This window comes from Dendropsophus ebraccatus, chromosome 14 (genome assembly GCF_027789765.1).
Source record: "Dendropsophus ebraccatus isolate aDenEbr1 chromosome 14, aDenEbr1.pat, whole genome shotgun sequence".
NCBI classification, from domain to species: domain Eukaryota; kingdom Metazoa; phylum Chordata; class Amphibia; order Anura; family Hylidae; genus Dendropsophus; species Dendropsophus ebraccatus.
Window position 1 is genome coordinate 77652669 of NC_091467.1, and position 18007 is coordinate 77670675.

At 44.9% G+C, this 18007-nt stretch overlaps 1 protein-coding gene across 2 annotated transcripts in view; it reads left to right on the forward strand.

Moving 5' to 3' along the window:
- The window catches only part of ELMO2 (engulfment and cell motility 2), a 115576-nt gene that overhangs the window by 13687 nt on the left and 83882 nt on the right, over nucleotides 1–18007 (forward strand). For both annotated transcript variants that reach the window (XM_069953779.1, XM_069953780.1), the window contains exons 2-4: nucleotides 1630–1758; nucleotides 2398–2438; nucleotides 17558–17630. In XM_069953779.1, the coding sequence (XP_069809880.1) occupies nucleotides 1681–1758; nucleotides 2398–2438; nucleotides 17558–17630 (192 nt within the window). In that variant the 5' untranslated portion in view covers nucleotides 1630–1680. The remainder of the gene's footprint in view (nucleotides 1–1629; nucleotides 1759–2397; nucleotides 2439–17557; nucleotides 17631–18007) is intronic.

The window sequence follows — 18007 nt, forward strand, 5'->3', positions numbered from 1 at the left end:
CATGACCTTAATGTGATTTTTCTTGAGCCAATCCTTTGTTGCCTTTGCTGTATGTTTAGGGTCGTTATCATGTTGGAAGACCCAACCACGGCCCATTTTCAGAACCCTGGCAGAGGGGAGGAGGTTGTCCCTCAGGATTGTGCGGTACATGGCTCCATCCATCTTCCCAGTGATGCGGTGAAGTAGCCCTGTACCCTTGGCAGAGAAACACCCCCAAAACATTATGCTTCCACCTCCATGCTTGACGGTGGGCACAGTGTTCTTGGGGTCATAGGCAGCATTTTTCTTCCTCCACACATGGCGGGTGGAGTTGAGGCCAAAAAGTTAAATTTTGGTCTCATCTGACCACAAAACCTTCTCCCAATAACTTGGTTCATCTTTCCAATGATGATTGGCATACTTGAGGCGCGCCTCCACATGTGCTCTCTTCAGCAGGGGCACCTCTCCACATGTGCTCTCTTCAGCAGGGGCACCTTCTCTCCACATGTGCTCTCTTCAGCAGGGGCACCTTTCGGGCACTGCAGGATGTGAATACATTGTTGCGCAAAGTGTTGTCAATTGTTTCCTTGCAAACTGTGGTCCCAGCTGCCTTCAGGTCATTTGCTAACTCCTGCCGAGTGGTTGCAGGACGATTTCTGACTGTTCTCAGCATCATTGCCACCCCACCAGGCGAAATCTTCTTTGGAGCACCGGGCCGAGGTCTGTTGATTGTCATGTTATACTCTTTAAACTTTCTGATAATTGCACCAATAGTTGTTACTTTCACATCCAACACCTTACTAATCTTTTTGTAGCCCATTCCAGCTTTGTGAAGGTCAACAATTCTGACTCTGAGGTCCTGTGACAGCTCTTTGGTTTTACCCATGTTGGAGACTTGAAATCTGTGTGATCTGTCTGATTCTGTGGACAGTTGTTTTTCACACAAGTGATTAGTGAGAACAGGCGGCTTCAGGTCAGGTAACAAGTGTATTGGGAGTGTCTAACTGGTCTGTAAAAGCCAGAACTGCTAATGAATACTAAGGGATCAAATACTTATTTCACCCCATGAAATACAAATCAATTAATATATATTCCTTAGATTTATTTTCTGGATTTTCTTGTTAATATTCTGTCTCTCCATGTAAGAATACATCTACCATTAAAAGTATAGAATGATCATGTCTTTATTAGTGGGCAAAGAAAGAAAATCAGCAAGGGATCAAATACTTCTTGGACTCACTGTATATATACCAGGCAGGAGGGATTCTGGGATATATATACACCAGGCAGGAGGGATCCCAGGATATATATATACACCAGGCAGGAGGGATCCCAGGATATATGTATACTAGGCGGGAGGGATCCCAGGATATATATATATACCAGGTGGGAGGGATCTCGGGATATATATACACCAGGCAGGAGGGATCCCGGGATATATATATGCCAGGCAGGAGGGATCCCGGGATATATATAGTGTATATATATATATATATATATGTGTATGTATATATATATATATATATATGTATGTATATATATATATATATGTATGTATATATATATATATGTATGTATATATATATATATATGTATGTATATATATATATATATATGTATGTATATATATATAATTTATTTTTTTTCCAGAGCTAAGTGACAGCTCCAGCGGACGGCTGGGCAGCACGGCCAGCAGGCGACATGCCTCCCCCGCCAGACATAGTGAAGGTGGCCATCGAGTGGCCGGGAGCTAATGCCCAGCTGATCGAGATAGACCAGGTGAGTCCGTCCCAGGAGGGATCCCTGACATGGACCCTAAAGCCGCATGTAACCTTAAAGGGATTATCCAGGCTTAGAAAAACATGGCCGCTTTCTTCCAGACATAGCGCCTCTCTTGTCCTCAGGTTGTGTATGGTATTGCATCTCTGGAGCTGAATTGTAATAAGGCACACAGCCTGAGGACGCGGGAGAGGGGTATCAGTATGGCGGACGGCCCACCTGGTGCACCTGCTATAAGGGGTGTGTACAGGGGGAGAGGGGTATCAGTATGGCGGACAGCCCACCTGGTGTGTACAGAGGAGAGGGGTATCAGTATGGCGAACGGCCCACCTGGTGCACCAGCTATAAGGGGTGTATACAGGGGGAGAGGGGTATCGGTATGGCGGACGGCCCAACTGGTGTGTACAGAGGAGAGGGGTATCAGAATGGCGGACGGCCCACCTGGTGTGTACAGAGGAGAGGGGTATCAGTATGGCGGACGGCCCACCTGGTGTGTACAGAGGAGAGGGGTATCAGTATGGTGGACGGCCCACCTGGTGTGTACAGAGGACGCCACCGATTTATTTTATAAGAAATAAAGCTGCTGATTTTTTGTGTGGATGAAGCCGCATCCTCCTGACTGTTCTCTCTGTGTTACAGAAGCGGCCGCTGGCCTCCATCATTAAGGAGGTGTGTGATGGGTGAGTACTCACTAACCGTTCACTCCGTGCACAGGACGAGTGGAAGAGTGGGAGGACTCTGGGGGGAGGGGGGGTGGGGTTTGGCCGGGAGGACCCCTGTGGGGTGAAGGAAGGGCGGGAGGACCTGGGGGGCGGGGGGGGGGGGGGAATCAGCCAGCGGCCTTGGGCTGCAGTATATACAGGAGAGGGATTATAAATTGGTCTCTCTCATATAGAATGGCTGATACCACACAGCAGCAGCTACATATACAGATATACACATACACATATATACAGATATATACACGTATACAGATATACACATACACATATATACAGATATATACACGTATACAGATATACACATACACATATATACAGATATATACACGTATACAGATATACACATACACATATATACAGATATATACACGTATACAGATATACACATACACATATATACAGATATATACACGTATACAGATATACACATACACATATATACACACATATATACAGATATACACACATATACAGATATATAAATACACATACATATATATACAGATATACACACATATATACAGATATATAAACATATATACAGATATACATATACTGTACGCATATATACAGATAGACACACATATACAGATATATAAATACACATTAGGGATGAGCGAATTTTTGAAAAGGTTTGATCCCCCGAACTTTCCTGAAGTTCGGATTCTTACGAACTGAACCGAAAACGAACCTTGCAATAACGGCTGAATAATTGCAGCTACAATAGTGGGAGTCTGATAGGGTATACGTGTAGTTTCGTGTAGTTGCAGTTGCTATTACAATGAAAAAAGTGAAAAAAATCAAAGTGCAAAAATAGTGGAAAAAAACTAGCCGGAAAATCGGCAATAATGCCGAGCCGACTCCTCTAATGGTTAATATATTTAATTAATAGAACATATTTTCGTTGTAATAAAGTCACTTTCTTTGTTCAATAATTTAATTAAAACCAATCCATCATTGTGCAATTTAAATATACTGTTAAAATAAATATATATATATAAATAAATGTATATTTATATATAAATATATATATATATATATATATATATATATATATTTATTTTTTTACAGTATATTTAATTGCACAAGTATGGATTCATTTAAATTAAATTATTGAACAACAAAACTGATTTTATTACAATGAAAATGTGTTTTATTAATTAAATATTAATTATTACAGGAAGCTCTATTAAGCCGTTAATTCATATTCCCGGTACTAGAGCAAACTGTAATAATCAATACTTTAATTAAAACATCAAATGTTTCTTCTAATGATGCTATTAATAATAATAAATCGGTTATTTACTGAATCAATAAGACCGTATCATAAAAGAAAATTAATGAGCAATGAAAAAAATACATATGGAAAAATACACAATAATAAGATAATGGTTAACAGAAATGAATTACCAGAGGAGCGATAAAATGCATATAAAAATGAGTTAGCTTAGAATATATGATGTACTAATATATTAATAAAAGTTAATGAGCAAAAGATGCATTCACAAGAGCAGAGATCACCCTTAACCCCTTAACGACATCGGGCGTACCCATACGCCCCCGTTGCCTGGGCTTTAACGCAAACGGGCGTATAGGTACGCCCGATGTTTCCCCGATCGCTGTGTGTTCACACACAGCGGTCGGGGAAGATGGCCTGCTATAAATCATAGCAGGCCATCTTAGCTTCACGGCACGGGGGGTGGTTAACACCCCCCGTGCTTACGATCGCCGCTATAGGCTGATCAATTCAGATCAGCCCATAGCGGCGATCGGAACCTTTCCGGGTCATCGATGACCCGGAAAAAAATGGCGGTCGGTGCTGTCCGAGGACGGCACTGACCGCCATTACTGTAAAAAGTAATGGTGGTCACTGTGCCACCGGCCCGATCGCCGTGAACGGCCGGCCGGCCGTTCATGGCGATCGGGCCGGTGGCACGGCGATCAGAGTCCCACAATATAGTAAATACCTGCCCTGGACCCCTCAGCTAGGTAGCCGAGGGGTCCAGAGCAGGTATTTGTACATCACTCACCTGTCCCGGGCTCCTGATCGGCGTCTTCCGGGTTCGCGGCGTCCTCGTCTTCGTTCGAGTCTTCGGCTTCCTCCGTGACGTCACGTTCGGCTTCTCTCGGCTATTTTCGGCTCCAGCGTCGGCTTTTTCCGTATTTTGCGCTCTGCTGCCCTCTAGCGGCTGATATGTGTAATACACTTATCAGCAGCTACAGGGATGTTCAGAATGTAGAAAAAGTTTTGGTTTTTTTTTTTTCAAATTTTTTTTTCTTTCTATTTTCCGCACCCTATCGCCGCTGAGTGTTGATCAGCATCGCACGAAAGTGCGCTGCTAATCAGCAACTCCTCCTTTTTGGTGTAGGGTGTTTTTTTTCTATATCCTACTGCCACGGTCTGCTGATAAGTGCCGCACATAAGTGCGGCATTTATCAGCAACTCCTTTGTTGGCGTAGTTTTTTTTTTTATACTTACTGTAAAAAAATACGTAAAAAAACACTACATTACACCACACTACATTGAATAAAGTTTGACACTACACCACTACATACCCCATATACTAGTCCCCGTATAAAGATGGCCCCCAGGGTGTTTTCGGTGTCGGACGCATACGTTATTATTGCCTCCGACACCGAAACAGCCAGTGAGGATGAATGATCCTTCTTTCCTCCATTCATCCTCATCATCCTCATCATCCAATGACGTATCTGGGGGTAGCGTAGCGTACGCTGCCCCCCAGACACGTCTTTTCTGCCAGTACCGTCCCAATAAGAGATGACGGTATGGCGTGAAATTCTCCAAACTGTGTGAGAGTACCTCAGGGTACACTTACAGATTAAGGCTGCGTTCACACTACGTATATTTCAGTCAGTATATTTCAGTCAGTATTGCAACCAAAACCAGGAGTGGATTAAAAACACAGAAAGGATCTGTTCGCACAATGTTGAAATTGAGTGGATGGCCGCCATATAACAGTAAATAACGGCCATTATTTCAATATAACAGACGTTGTTCTAAAATAATAGCAAATATTTGCCATTAAATGGCGGTCATCCACTAAATTTCAACAGTGTGTAAACATAGCCTTTCTGTGTTTTCAATCCACTCCTGGTTTTGGTTGCAATACTGACTGAAATATACTGACTGAACTATACATATACTGACTGACATATACGTAGTGTGAACGCAGCCTTAGGGTACGTGCACACTGCGGAATGGCAAAGGATAACCCTTCGTGCATTCTGCAGCTGGCACCCGCCGGCGGACTAATGCGGGCGCATGTCTTCACCCGTGTCATAGACTCCATGTTATGCACGGGCGGATTCCATCGTCCGTCCAAAGAATGAACACGTTGGACGGAGAGCTGAATCCGCCCGTGGATAGAATGGAGTCTATGACACGGATGGAGACGCGCGCCTGCATCAGTCCACCGGCGGGTGCCAGCTGCGGAATGCACGAAGGGTTATCTGTCGCGATTCCGCAGTGTGCATGTACCCTTAGAGTGTATGAAGGAAGGGACACTCGAATCCAGCCCCCAGATGCCCACTCCCCCCCCCATCCTCCGAGTTAGTGGGAAGATCGTCCGGGAACTGATCATCCCACTGCTGGATAAAGGTCACCACCACCTGTACGGGGATAACTCTTATACCAGCGCCCCCTCTTCTGGTCCCTCGCTGCCCGAGCTACTGTAGCTTGCGGCACGATCCGTAAATATCAGAAGTAGTAATAGCGCCCTAATATTTAGCAGCCATGGAGCGGACCCAGCGCTTCTGGATATGAAGGACCCCGGATCGCACCAGGACAACATTTTCCAGGTGACGTCCCCCACACTGGAGAAAGGGAGACCCCAGAAGAAGTGCAGAGTGTGGGGTAACAGGGGGATCAGGAAGGACGCCATTTTCCAGTGTGACACCTGTCCTGATCCCCCCGGCCTCTGCATACTGGATCGCTCCAAGGCGCACCACACGTCATTGGGGTTCTACATTATCTAAATTCTGTCCCTTATTCCTATTTCAGGAGTCACGTTGGTCCGGGGATTATTCTGATCGCCATTATGGAGTCGGGAAGGAATTTTCCCCTGTGATGAGGCTACTGTCGTCTGCCTCACGAGGGGTTTTTGCCTTCCTCTGGATCAACACAGGTTGAATTTGATGGACACCTGTCATTTCCAACCTTATAAACTAATAATTGGCCTAATACCCCCAAATAAATTAGAATTGTCCCTTTTCCCCAGCTAAGTAGGTATGGCCGCCATTCCCATTAGAGGATGCCATGATGCAATTACAAAGCCTCTGTGCGGCCAGGACAGTAGAAACCCCCCACAAGTGACCCCATTCTGGAAACTACACCCCATAAGGAATCTAACAAGTGGGGCAGCGGGGATATGGCCCCCTGGTGACGGCCACATTTGGGACGTGAAAATGAAAAAAATTGTATTTTTTATTTTCTCGGCACATGTTCTACGTAAGTGCCCGTCACCAGTGGGGTCCATATCCTCACTGCACCCCTTGTTAGATTCCTTATGGGGTGTAGTTCCCAGAATGGGGTCACTTGTGGGGGGTTTCTACTGTCCTGGCAGCACAGGAGCTTTGTAATTGCGACATGGCCTCCATCCCCCATTCCAGCCTCTAAATGGCGCTCTGTCCCTTTGGTGACTTGCCCTGTGCCCATATGGCACATTATGCCCACATGTGGGGTATTTTCGTACTCAGGGGAAACTACCCTACACGTTTTGTGTTCATTTTCTTTTTTAACCCCTTGTGGAAATGGAAAAAAATCAAGGCTAGACCAACATTTAGTGTAATGTTTGTAAAATTTTTACTCTAAATCATTAATCTTGTCATGATTTTTTCATTTTCACAAGGGGTTAAAAGATAAAAAAAAAAATTTAATGTGTAGCGCAATTTCCCCTGAGTACGGAAATACCCCACATGTGGACATAAAGCGCCATGCGGGTGCAGGGTAAGCCTCCGAAGGGAAGGAGCGCCATTTGGTTTTTGAAGGCTGGATTTGGATGGAATGGATTTCGAGGGGCCATGTTGCATTTAAAAGGCCCCTGTGTTGCCAAGACAGTTGAAACCCCCCACAAGTGACCCCATTATGGAAACTGCACCCCTCAGGGAATGTAACAAGGGGTGTAGTGAGCATATGGACCCCACTGGTGACTGGCACAAATATGGAACAATGTGGCGTGAAAATGAAATATTACATTTTTTACACTATAATGTTGGTTTAGCCTTGAATTTATCATTTTCACAAGGGGTTAAAAGAGGAAAAAAAAACAAAATGTGTAGAGCAATTTCCCCCGAGTCCGTAAATACCCCACATGTGGACATAAAGCGCCATGTGGGTGCAGGGCAAGCCTCTCAAGGGAAGGAGCGCCATTTGGATTTTGGAGGTTGGATTTGGCTAGAATGGATGATGAACGCCATGTCGCATTTACAGAGCCCTCGTGCTGCCAGGACAGTGGAAACCCCCCACAAGTGACCCCATTCTGGAAACTACACCCCTCAAGGAATCTAACAAGGGGTGCAGTGAGGATATGGACCCCTTGATGACGGGCACATTTGTGCCATGAAAGTGGAAAAATGAAATTTTTTACTTTTACGTCACATTGTTCCACATTTGTGCCCGTCACCAGTGGGGTCCATATGCTCACTGCACCCCTTGTTAGATTCCTTGAGGGGTGTAGTTTCCAGAATGGGGTCACTTGTGGGGGGTTTCCAGTGTCTTGGCAGCACAAGGGCTCTGTAAATGCGACATGGCCCTTGAAATCCTTTTCAGTGAAATTCAGCTTCCAAAAGCCAATTGGCGCTCCTTCCCTTTGGAGGCTCGTCCTGCGCCCCCTTGGCACTTTATCGCCACATGTGGGGTATTTCTGTACTCAGGAGAAACTGCGCTACACATTTTGTGTCTTTTTTTGCCTCTTATCCCTTTAAGAAAATGAAAAATTGAAGGCTAGAACAACGTTTTAGTGTAAAAAAAAATTGTTCGGAAAATCTGTGAAGCACCTGTGGGGTCCAGATGCTCACCGCACCCCTTGTTACATTCCTTGAGGGGTGCAGTTTTCTAAATGGTGTCCCTTTAGGGGTGTTTTTTAGGTTTTGGCACCCCAGAGCCTCTGCCAACCTGAAGTGGTACAGTCAAAAATGACCAAATATAACGGAGGCGTTGAAAATCACTAGGCGCTCCTTTATATCTGAGGCTTGTGGTTGTGTCAAATAGCGCAATAGGGTCACATATGGGGTATTTCTGTAAACTGCAGAAACAGGGCAATCAATATTGGGGTGCATTTCTCTGGTAATAGGTTTATAATTATGAAAAATATTGGATTACAATAAAATCTCTGCACAGAAAATTAAAATTTTCAAATTCCTTACACACTTAGCTTTTATTTCTGTGACTCCCCTAAAGGGTTAAAACACTTTCTGGATGTGCTTTTGCAGAGTTTGGGGGGTGCAGTTTCTGAAATGGGGTGCTTTGTGGGGCTTTCTAACATACAGGCCCCTCAAATACACTTTAAACCTGAACAGGTCCCTAAAAATATCTGATTTTGAAATTTGACTGAAAATTTGGAAATTTGCTGCTAATGTTTTAAGATCCTATTGTCTAAAAAAAATGAAAGATAGTATAATAAATGCCGCCAACATAAAGTAGACATGTTGCTAATGCTATTTAATATATAATTTATGTGGTATAACCACTTTCTGTATACGCAAAAAAGTTTCAAAGTTGGAAAAATGCATTTTTTCACATTATTTTGGTGTTTTTCATAAAGATTTGTTATGAGTATCGACTCCAATTTACCAGAAATGTAAAGTACAATATGTCACGAGAAAACAGTCTCAGAATCAGCCGGATAGGTAAAAGCATCCCGAAGCTATTAATGACTAAAGTGACACAGGTCATATTCATAAAATTTGTCTCAGTCCTTAAGGCCATTTCAGGCTCTGTCCTTAAGGGGTTAATAACAGTAGTGGAATACAACTCCCATCATGGATAGTGAAGCCGGCAAATGATGGGGACAGTAGTTTGGTAGCACTTAGTTCAGGATGGAGAGCGCAGGGCACTAGAAGCGCACGGGGATTGTTATCCCGTATGTTGTATCAACTTTTGGAGGGTTCAGCAGTTAAGTGTATATTGAAAGAAAGTTACAGTTGTAAAACTTTGATTGCAGCCTGTTTGTGTGGGCCGACTTGTAGCTGGTGCACGGCCGTACTGCAGGATTTGCTCTGTTGTAAGAGCTTCGTTTGTAATGACGGCTTAGTTGCGGCACATTCAAAAGGGATAAATCAGGTCTCCAAATGTCGTAAAAGCAGTTAGCAAGATGAATTTTGGTGCACAAGCACCGCTCACCACTCCAGGAGGTCGGATCTCTAGCGTCCCCGGTAAGCGCGCGCTTGTCTGTTCAAAAGTCTCTGACGTCAGCAGCCCCAGTATCGGTGAGTGACAGCGGGGTGATTAATGCTGAATGTTGGGGTGTCTTTGCTCAAGTTTATGGGGTGCCAAACGCCTTTCAGAGTACTTCTCTACTCCTTCGTCAGTGGCTAAGAGTTTGGCACCCCATAAACTTGAGCAAAGACCGACGTCAGAAACTTTTGAACAGACAAGCGCGCGCTTACCGGGGACGCTAGAGATCCGAACTCCTGGAGTGGTGAGCGGTGCTTGTGCACCAAAATTCATCTTGCTAACTGCTTTTAAGACATTTGGAGACCTGATTTATCCCTTTTGAATGTGCCGCAACTAAGCCGTCATTACAAACGAAGCTCTTACAACAGAGCAAATCCTGCAGTACGGCTGTGCACCAGCTACAAGTCGGCCCACACAAACAGGCTGCAATCAAAGTTTTACAACTGTAACTTTCTTTCAATATACACTTAACTGCTGAACCCTCCAAAAGTTGATACAACATACGGGATAACAATCCCCGTGCGCTTCTAGTGCCCTGCGCTCTCCATCCTGAACTAAGTGCTACCAAACTACTGTCCCCATCATTTGCCGGCTTCACTATCCATGATGGGAGTTGTATTCCACTACTGTTATTAAGGGTGATCTCTGCTCTTGTGAATGCATCTTTTGCTCATTAACTTTTATTAATATATTAGTACATCATATATTCTAAGCTAACTCATTTTTATATGCATTTTATCGCTCCTCTGGTAATTCATTTCTGTTAACCATTATCTTATTATTGTGTATTTTTCCATATGTATTTTTTCCATTGCTCATTTATTTTCTTTTATGATACGGTCTTATTGATTCAGTAAATAACCGATTTATTATTATTAATTTGTATTTATTTATTTATCATTATCTGTGACCTAGAGGACAGACTTTTGGGTTTTTATTTACTCCTGATTATAAAAATGTTTCTTCTAATAATGCTATCACAATAGCATTATTAGAAGAAACATTTGATGTTTTAATTAAAGTAAAGTATTGATTATTACAGTGAGCTCTTTTACCGGGAATATGAATTAACGGCTTAATGGAGCTTCCTGTAATAATTAATATTTAATTAATAAAACACATTTTCGTTGTAATAAAATTTAGTTTTGTTGTTCAATAATTTAATTTAAACGAATCCATACTTGTGCAATTAAATATACTGTAAAAAAAATAAATATATATATATAAATATACATCTATATATATATATATATATATATATATATTTATTTTAACAGTATATTTAATTGCACAATGATGGATTGGTTTTAATTAAATTATTGAACAACGAAAGGGACTTTATTACAACGAAAATGTTTTCTATTAATTAAATAGATTAACCATGAGAGGAGTCGGCATTACTGCAGAGGACCGCTAACCCGGTAATGCCGATTCCTCTAATCCTGTTTCCCGGCTTTCCCAGATGCATCCAGAGGTGTTTCCATCACTTTCTAAAGATGTCTTTGATTTTATTTGTTATTGTTATTTTAACCAGATTCCTTACAAACTTTCTCAAAGTTTGGTTGAGTGACGAACCGAACTTTTTGCAAAGTTCATAACGAATCTGGTTCGTTACGGTTTGGTTCGCTCATCCCTAATACACATACATATATATACAGATAAACTCACATATACAGATATATATAAATAGACATATATACAGATATACACACATATATACAGATATACATATACTGTACACATATATACAGATATACACACATATACAGATATATAAATACACATACATATATATACAGTAGGGCTGGCCGATTAATCGAATTAATTCGATTAATTCGCCCAGAAGGTTAGAATCGATTTGATTTTTTGTGAAAATCGTAAATTCGATTTTCACAAAAAATCATAGCGGGCAGAGAAGGGCAGAGAAGCGCGGAGAGTCAGTCGGGCGGGCGGACGGGAGGTGCAGGTGCCGGGCGGGAGATGGAGGGTGGGCAGCACTGCGTGGAGGTGCCGGCCGGGCATGAGGTGCAGGTTACGGCCGGCGGGAAGTGAGGGGGCGGCGCTGCGTGGAGGTGCCGGGCGGGCGGGAAGTGGGGCGAGGTGCAGGTCGGTCGGCAGTCCTCCAGAGCCGCGACCGACCTTCCCCAGCTGTACACATAGCGTTCCGTTCCCCTACCGGCCACACATGCAGGTCCCGGTCTCTGCAGGAGGCTGCAGGGACTGTAGTGGTGATAGCGTCGCTGCCATTACTGGAGCTGTACAGCAGGATCTTCACCCCTGATCCCTCTGTACAGCTCCAGTAATGGCAGCGACGCTATCACCACTACAGTCCCTGCAGCCTCCTGCAGAGACCGGGACCTGCATGTGTGGCCGGGTGAGGGGAGGAGGGCTATGTGTACTCCTTTCCCAATCATTCCCAGCTGCCCCAGCCCCCCTCCATCTCCCCCAGTCGCCCTCCATCTTCCCCAGTCGCCCTCCATCTCCCCCAGTCGCCCTCCATCTCCCCCAGTCGCCCTCCATCTCCCCCAGTCGCCCTCCATCACCCCCAGTCGCCCTCCATCACCCCCAGTCGCCCTCCATCACCCCCAGTCGCCCTCCATCACCCCCAGTCGCCCTCCATCACCCCCAGTCGCCCTCCATCACCCCCAGTCCCCCTCCATCACCCCCAGTCCCCCTTCATCACCCCCACTCCTCCTTCAGTCACCCCCAGTTGCCCTCCATCACCCCCAGTCCTCCTTCAGTCACCCCCAGTCCCCCTCCATCACCCCCAGTCGCCCTCCATCACCCCCACTCCTCCTTCAGTCACCCCCAGTCGCCCTCCATCACCCCCACTCCTCCTTCAGTAACCCCCAGTCGCCCTCCGTCACCCCCAGTCGCCCTCCGTCACCCCCCAGTCGCCCTCCGTCACCCCCCAGTCGCCCTCCGTCACCCCCAGTCGCCCTCCGTCACCCCCCTCCGTCACCCCCAGTCGCCCTCCGTCACCCCCAGTCGCCCTCCGTCACCCCCAGTCGCCCTCCGTCACCCCCAGTCGCCCTCCGTCACCCCCAGTCGCCCTCCGTCACCCCCAGTCGCCCTCCATCACCCCCAGTCGCCCTCCGTCACCCCCAGTCGCCCTCCGTCACCCCCAGTCGCCCTCCGTCACCCCCAGTCGCCCTCCATCCCCCCCTAGCTGCCCATCTATACCTGTACTACTACACCCCTCATCTATACCTGTACTACCACACCCCTCATCTATACCTGTACTACCACACCCCTCATCTATACCTGTACTACCACACCCCTCATCTATACCTGTACTACTACACCCCTCATCTATACCTGTACTACTACACCCCTCATCTATACCTGTACTACTACACCCCTCATCTATACCTGTACTACTACACCCATCATCTTTACCTGTACTACTACTACTACAGCCCTCATCTATACCTGTACTACCACACCCCTCATCTATACCTGTACTACTACTACACCCCTCATCTATACCTGTAGTACTACTACACCCCTCATCTATACCTGTACTACTGCACCCCTCATCTATACCTGTACTACTACACCCCTCATCTATACCTGTACTACTACAGCCCTCATCTATACCTGTACTACTACAGCCCTCATCTGTACCTGTACTACTACACCCCTCATCTTTACCTGTACTACTACTACTACACCCCTTATCCACTATACCTCCACTACTAAACACACAAAGAAGATCTCCTATACTATATGGGGGCCCAGAATGGCACACAGGGGGCTTGTCTACTACAGGGGAGCACTGTTACAGTGAGAAGCAATACAGTTGTCTCAAATGTCATTAAAATAGTATCTGATGCTGCAAGGACAAAACTATTCTGTTTATTTAGCAAAAAGGAAAAAAAAATCGAGATTTAAATCGAGAATCGTCCAAAATTTTAAAAAAAACGAGATTTTATTTTTTGGCCATATCGCCCAGCTCTAATATACAGATATACACACACATATACAGATATAAACATATACAGGTATACATATACACAGATACAGATATACACACAGATATACAGATATACACACAGATATACAGATATACACACAGATATACAGATATATACACATAGGCTATTTTCACACGGCGTAAGAGAACGACCAGTCTCTGCAAAGATCATCCCTGCCGGTATTTAAGATGATCTTTCCGGCCGCAGTGTTCTGATGCGGGCGCATCAGCTTGCGCCCGAATTAGAACTCCTCACTGCACACAATAAAGCAAGCGGCCAGAGCGGAACTGACAGTGTTTTCTACAGCCGTCATTCACTGATTTGCAGCCGCAGAAAACTGACCTGTCAGTTTTTTGCGGCGCCGCATGGGATCCCGGCCCAAGTGTATACTATGTGTATATGCTCCGGCCGGGATCCCATAGAAGAATAGGCAATGTTCCACAACGTACAAAGTACTTTTACACTGTGTGAACATAGCTATACACAGATATATATACAGATACACAGATATATACTGATATACAGATATATACAGATATACACATTTATATACAGATATACACATATTTATATACAGATATACATATATTTATATACAGATATACACATTTATGTACAGATATCTATATAATAAAAATCAAAGTCTGTCTCAAATAGACTTCCAAACGCCTGAACCGTTTGACCCCAAATTTGGCCCACAGATACATTGGGTGCCCGGGAAGGTTATTGCGAAGGTCCCGTCCCCGCCAGATGTACAGGAGGGGAGGTGGAGGGGAAAGAGCGGCGCCCCATAGAGATGAATGGGAAAATCTCCTCACTGCAAACACAGGTGATATAATTAGCTGCAGCAGACACGGCAGTTGGAGCCTTAGCAACCAATAGGATTACTGCTTTCATCTTCATAGGGACCAATGGTTGCTAGGGAAGCTGCCTCACAACATCCACAGTAATAACTGGTAGACCCCCTACTCCATCTATACAGTACAGGTATACAGGACCCCCTACTCCATCTATACAGTACATGTATATACAGGACCCCCTACTCCATCTATACAGTACATGTATATACAGGGCCCCCTACTCCATCTATACAGTACATGTATACAGGACCCCCTACTCCATCTATACAGTACATGTATACAGGACCACCTACTCCATCTATACAGTACAGGTATACAGGACCCCCTACTCCATCTATTCAGTACATGTATACAGGACCACCTACTCCATCTATACAGTACAGGTATACAGGACCCCCTACTCCATCTATACAGTACATGTATACAGGACCCCCTACTCAATCTATACAGTACATGTATATACAGGACCCCCTACTCCATCGATACAGTATATGTATATACTGGGCCCCCTACTCCATCTATACAGGACATGTATATACAGGGCCCCTTACTCCATCTATACAGTACATGTATACAGGAGCCCCTACTCCATCTATACAGTACATGTATACAGGAGCCCCTACTCCATCTATACAGTACATGTATACAGGACCCCCTACTCCATCTATACAGTACATGTATACAGGACCCCCTACTTCATCTATACAGTACATGTATACAGGACCCCCTACTTCATCTATACAGTACATGTATACAGGACCCCCTACTTCATCTATACAGTACATGTATACAGGACCCCCTACTCCATCTATACAGTACATGTATATACAGGACCCCCTACTCCATCTATACAGTACATGAATATACAGGGCACTACAGGTATACCAAACTGTGACTGGGTAACACTGCCACACCAGACCTGACCAATACCACCATACTGTGACTGGGTAACCCCACCACACCAGACCTGACCAATACCACCATACTGGGACTGGATAATACTGTCATACCAGACCTGACCAATACCACTATACTGTGACTGGATAACACTGCCATACCAGACCTGACCAATATCACCAAACTGTGACTGGGTAACACTGCCATACCAGACCTGACCAATACCACCATACTGTGACTGGATAACACCATCATATCAGACCTGACCAATACCGCCATACTGTGACTGGATAACACCGCTATACCAGATCTGACCAATACCACCATACTGTGACGGGATAATACTGTCATAACACACCTGACCAATACCACCATACAATGACTGGAAAAAACTGCTATACCAGACCTGACCAATACCGCCATACTGTAACTGGATAACACTGTCATACCACACCTGACCAATACCGCCATACTGTGACTGGATAACACTGCCATACCACACCTGACCAATACCGCCATACTGTGACTGGATAACACTGCCATACCACACCTGACCAATACCGCCATGCTGTGACTGGATAACACCACTATACCATACCTGACCAATACCACCACACTGTGACTGGAGAACACCACCACACCAGACCTGACCAATACCGCCATACTGTGACTGGATAACACCGCCATACCAGACATGACCAATATCGACACACTGTGACTGAATAACACTGCAATACCAGACCTGACCAATACCGCCATACTGTGACTGGATAACACCGCTATACAAGACCTGACCAATACCGCCATACTGTGACTGGATAACACCACTATACAAGACCTGACCAAAGATTTTCTGGCAAGTCTGAACGGGAGGGTACTGCCCCTCTGCAAGGTGCTACCCTACACACCAGACCATGGGTGCCTAATGGTAAATACGACCCTGCAGGTATACAGGACACTACAGGTATACAGGACACCAAAACTATACACTACAAGTGCACGGGACCTCCACCAACTATAGACTACAGGTATACAGGACCTACAGGTATACAGGACCCCAAAACTATACACTACAGGTATACAGGACCTCCACCAACTATATACTTCAGGTATACAGGACCTCCACCAACTATATACTACAGGTATACAGGACCCCAAACTATACACTACAGGTATACAGGACCCCAAAACTATACACTACAGGTATACAGGACCTACACCAACTCTATACTACAGGTATACAGCACCTTCATCAACTCTTTACTACAGGTATACAGGACCTCCACCAACTATATACTTCAGGTATACAGGACCTCCACCAACTATATACTTCAGGTATACAGGACCTCCACCAACTATATACTACAGGTATACAGGACCCCAAACTATACACTACAGGTATACAGGACCCCAAAACTATACACTACAGGTATACAGGACCTACACCAACTCTATACTACAGGTATACAGCACCTTCACCAACTCTTTACTACAGGTATGCAGGACCCCAAAGCTATATACTACAGGTATACAGGAACTCCACCAACTATATACTACAGGTATACAGGACCCCAAACTATACACTACAGGTATACAGGACCCCAAAGCTATATACTACAGGTATACATGAACTCCACCAACTATATACTACAGGTATATAGGACCCCAAACTATACACTACAGGTATACAGGACCTCCACCAACTCTATACTACAGTTATACAGGACCCTCAAACTATGCACTACAGGTATACAGGACCCCCAAACTATATACTACTGGTATACAAGACCTCCACCAATTATACACTACAGGTATCCAGGACCCTTAAACTATAAACTACAGGTATGCAAGACCTCCACCAACTATACATTACAGGTATACAGCACCTGAGTTATATGAAAAGATTTAATTGTTTTTCCTCGTGCTCAGATGGTCCCTGCCGAACCCAGAATACTACGCCTTTCGCTATGCGGATGGTCCCCAGCTGTATATAACTGAGCAGGTGAGCAGCTGTGTGGAGTCTCTCTCCCTCTCTCTGTCTCTCTCTCATGTGAGTCTCTCTCCTTCTCTGTCTCTCTCTCGTGTGAGTCTCTCTCTCGTGTCTCTCTCTCTCTGAGTGCCCCCCCTCTCACTCTCTCTCTATGTGGAGGGTCTCTCTCTCTCTTTCTCAGTCTCTCTCTTTCTTTGCAGAGTGTCTTTCTCTCTCTCTCTCTCTCTCTCTCTCTCTCACTCTATATATATATATATATATATCGAGAGAGAGAGAAAGTGTGTGTCCCCTCTTTCTCTCGCTCTCTCTGTGTGGAGTGTCGCTCTCTCTGTGTGGAGTGTCGCTCTCTCTGTGTGGAGTGTCGCTCTCTCTGTGTGGAGTGTCGCTCT